Below are 2,998 nucleotides of genomic sequence, written 5' to 3'. Positions count from 1 at the left end.
CCTTCTGAGTTAATTGCAGCCCTTAGAGTCCATTGTCCAATTACTTTTGGTCCCTTGAAAAAGAGGAGGCTATGCATTACAGAGCTATGATTCCTAAACCCTTTCTCCGATTTGGATGTGGAAACTCTCATATTGCAGCTGGGAGTGTGCACTTTCAGCCCATATTATATATATAATTGTATTTCTGAACATGTTTTTGTAAACAGCTAAAATAATAAAACTTGTGTCACTGTCCAAATATTTCTGGCCCTAACTGTATATATTGCTGCACTAAAATGCAGCAGATCTCATTTGTGAAAGTTCAGTTAAATGTCACTTCGAAATAAAGCTTGAAAAAAGTAAGAAATGAGATTATTTTTTCATATTTTTCAGAGAATAACTGACAACGTACGTAATTGGGGTATATCGTGATATATATTGTTATTGTGATATAAAATTATCCATATCGTGATACAGGATTTTTTCCATATCGCCCAGGACTACTATCAGTCATCAGTTACTGGGGGGACTACTGATGAAAATCACCTGATATCACCTACATGGACATTTTAATTACACTGCTGTCTCATTATGAAGTTTCAGCAATGTGCAAAAGGAATAACAGGAAAAATAGGAATATTTGTTTATGTGTAAACTTTATTTACTGTCAGTAATCAGTGCTGTTCTGTAAGCAGACACCAATCCACACATCCGATCAGAGCTTTGTGACAGAGATCAGCAGTTTTGAATCCCAGAAACCAATGCAAGCATTTCCATTTTTTTCCACAGCAGAAGGCATTTCCAGCAATAAGTAGGAGCTGTTCAAGTCATGTTTGTTATGCTATAAAACAGCAGAAAAGTAGAAGAATATCAGTACACCTACATCGGTTAGACTGATACAGTTATTGTGAAGACTAAAGCTGCTCTATTCTGAGCGCGCTTGGAGAATGTACTCAGTTAAATTTTACAGACTGAATGATGTTTAACATTCCTTCCCTTTCAGTGTGATCATTAAATGAAGTGGCTCAAATGAGTAATTCGTTTGTAAATAACATGTTTTGCTGAGTGAGAAAAGGAAGCATGTAAAGTGGCGTGTTGCTATCAGCTCACCGGTGTCATGCGCAGTGGAGCGTGAGTGCCGGAGCTCTGCACGACTCGGTTCAGGGTGTCTGAGAACATGAAGCGAAGCTCTCCAGAGTAACAGTACACTGCATCGATCTTAGGCCACCAGTCCAGATGGGACTGAAAGAAGGCATCGCAAGAAGAAAGGTAAATAACACACACACACATTGTATTGTAAGTACTGTGTAAAGATGTTCTTCAAACTTACATTAGTAATTATTCTATGCAGCGAGTTGACCAAAACGAAGTGAAAGGTTGAAGGCGAGGAGGCGGCCAAACATACCTACAGAGCAAACAAAAAGAACCATGAGAACAAAAGCAGGACAAAAATTTTAAAACATCCCACTTAATGTAAGGTTAGCAGCTAGTTGGTCAGCAACCTGGGATGAATTACGTTTTTTGGCATATGTTGTTTTGCACCCTTTATTAGGCATGTAAATATATAAAACACTATTTATGTAAAATAAGCCAAAGTCATTTCCATTTGTAAATTTTTTTTTGTTTCTGTGATTCAATTTCACATATAAGCATCATAAGCTTACTAGCTTCCTCCTGGTGTTCATTCACAAACCAGATAATCACAGATAATTAAGATGCAATGATAATTGTGTTATAATTGCATCACAGCGCTCTCAATTGTAATTGAATTGCCTAAAGATTCTCACTCCTACTAATCAGCTCTTAAAACAATTACAATAAACTTAAACTAAAGAGAAACTTACTATGAAACGTTCTAGTAATCAATTAATCAAGCAATCAATCTCTCCATCCATTTTCTTTGCCCGCTTTTCCATTCAGGGTCGCAGGGAGCTGGTGTCTACCTGCAGCAGTCACTGTGTGAGAGGCGGGGGACACCCTGGACAGGTCTCCGGTCCATCACAGGGACACTTAGAGACAACCATTCACTCTCACTCACACCTAGGGATCATTTAGGCCCTATTTACATGAGACTGATCTCCTGGCAACATTAAAGATGTTTTTAGATGTTGATTGAAAAATGTTTCACATTTACACAGCGCTGCTGAGCTCAATGAACCTGCTGTAGTTCCATGCCAGCCCACTAGTTGCTGCTACATGTTTAAAAGAGTGAGTGACATAAACAGCACTGTGCTGTCACCCATTACTACTGTTGTTGATCTACCCCTGCGTGGGCAGAACGGCTATTGACTGCAGCCATCTGTGGTGCATATGTGTGATTCCACATGGTGCAGAAATGCAAATGGGAGGGTCCAAAAGGACTCTGAGACCTAAGTTTAAAAACCTCCTGTGTCAGAAAATCTGACCGCTGTTGTCGTGTAAATGAAAGGCCAAACTGCAACAGAAATGTTACAGTTTCGCTAAAAAACAGCTTTGCCTAAATGGCCCTGAAGAGTTATCAGTTAACCTAAACTGCATGTTTCTGGACTGTGGGAGGAAACCGGAGTACCTGGAGTACACCCACACATACACGGGGAAAACATTCAAACTCCAGCCAGAAAGGCCCCAAGTGGGAGGCGATCCTGCCACCTTCTTGCTGAGAGGCCAATAATAAAACCCTGACAGATCCAAACTTTATAATGAGAATGATTCTGATAAACAGTTAATAAAACTTATAGGTAGGGCTGCAACAACAAATCGATAAAATCGATAAAATTCGATAAAATTTGATAATTAAAAGCGTTGGCAACAAAATTCATTATCGATATGTGTCGCACAATTTATGCGTCACTAACGTTGTTGCGGAAACGGTGACGTCACCTGCAGTGCGTTTGCTGAACAAACTCCGTCCCAAGTATAATGGCTTGCACTTATATAGCGCTTTATCTAGTCCAAGGACCCCAAAGCGCTTTACACTACAATACACTACAATATAAGTCATTGCTCTGTCCACTCCGTAAAAAAAAAAAAAAAAAAAAAA

The 2,998-nt window shown here is 39.3% G+C and overlaps 1 protein-coding gene across 3 annotated transcripts in view; it reads right to left on the bottom strand.

Moving 5' to 3' along the window:
* The window catches only part of nf1a (neurofibromin 1a), a 148,698-nt gene that overhangs the window by 112,653 nt on the left and 33,047 nt on the right, over positions 1–2,998 (bottom strand). For all 3 annotated transcript variants that reach the window (XM_017432166.3, XM_017432168.3, XM_017432167.3), the window contains exons 11-12: positions 1,310–1,384; positions 1,090–1,221 (exon numbers count right to left, since the gene is read on the bottom strand). In XM_017432166.3, the coding sequence (XP_017287655.1) occupies positions 1,090–1,221; positions 1,310–1,384 (207 nt within the window). The remainder of the gene's footprint in view (positions 1–1,089; positions 1,222–1,309; positions 1,385–2,998) is intronic.

Source organism: Kryptolebias marmoratus, linkage group LG2 (genome assembly GCF_001649575.2).
Source record: "Kryptolebias marmoratus isolate JLee-2015 linkage group LG2, ASM164957v2, whole genome shotgun sequence".
In the NCBI taxonomy this organism is placed as follows: domain Eukaryota; kingdom Metazoa; phylum Chordata; class Actinopteri; order Cyprinodontiformes; family Rivulidae; genus Kryptolebias; species Kryptolebias marmoratus.
This window is presented reverse-complemented; position numbering and strand designations above follow the sequence as displayed.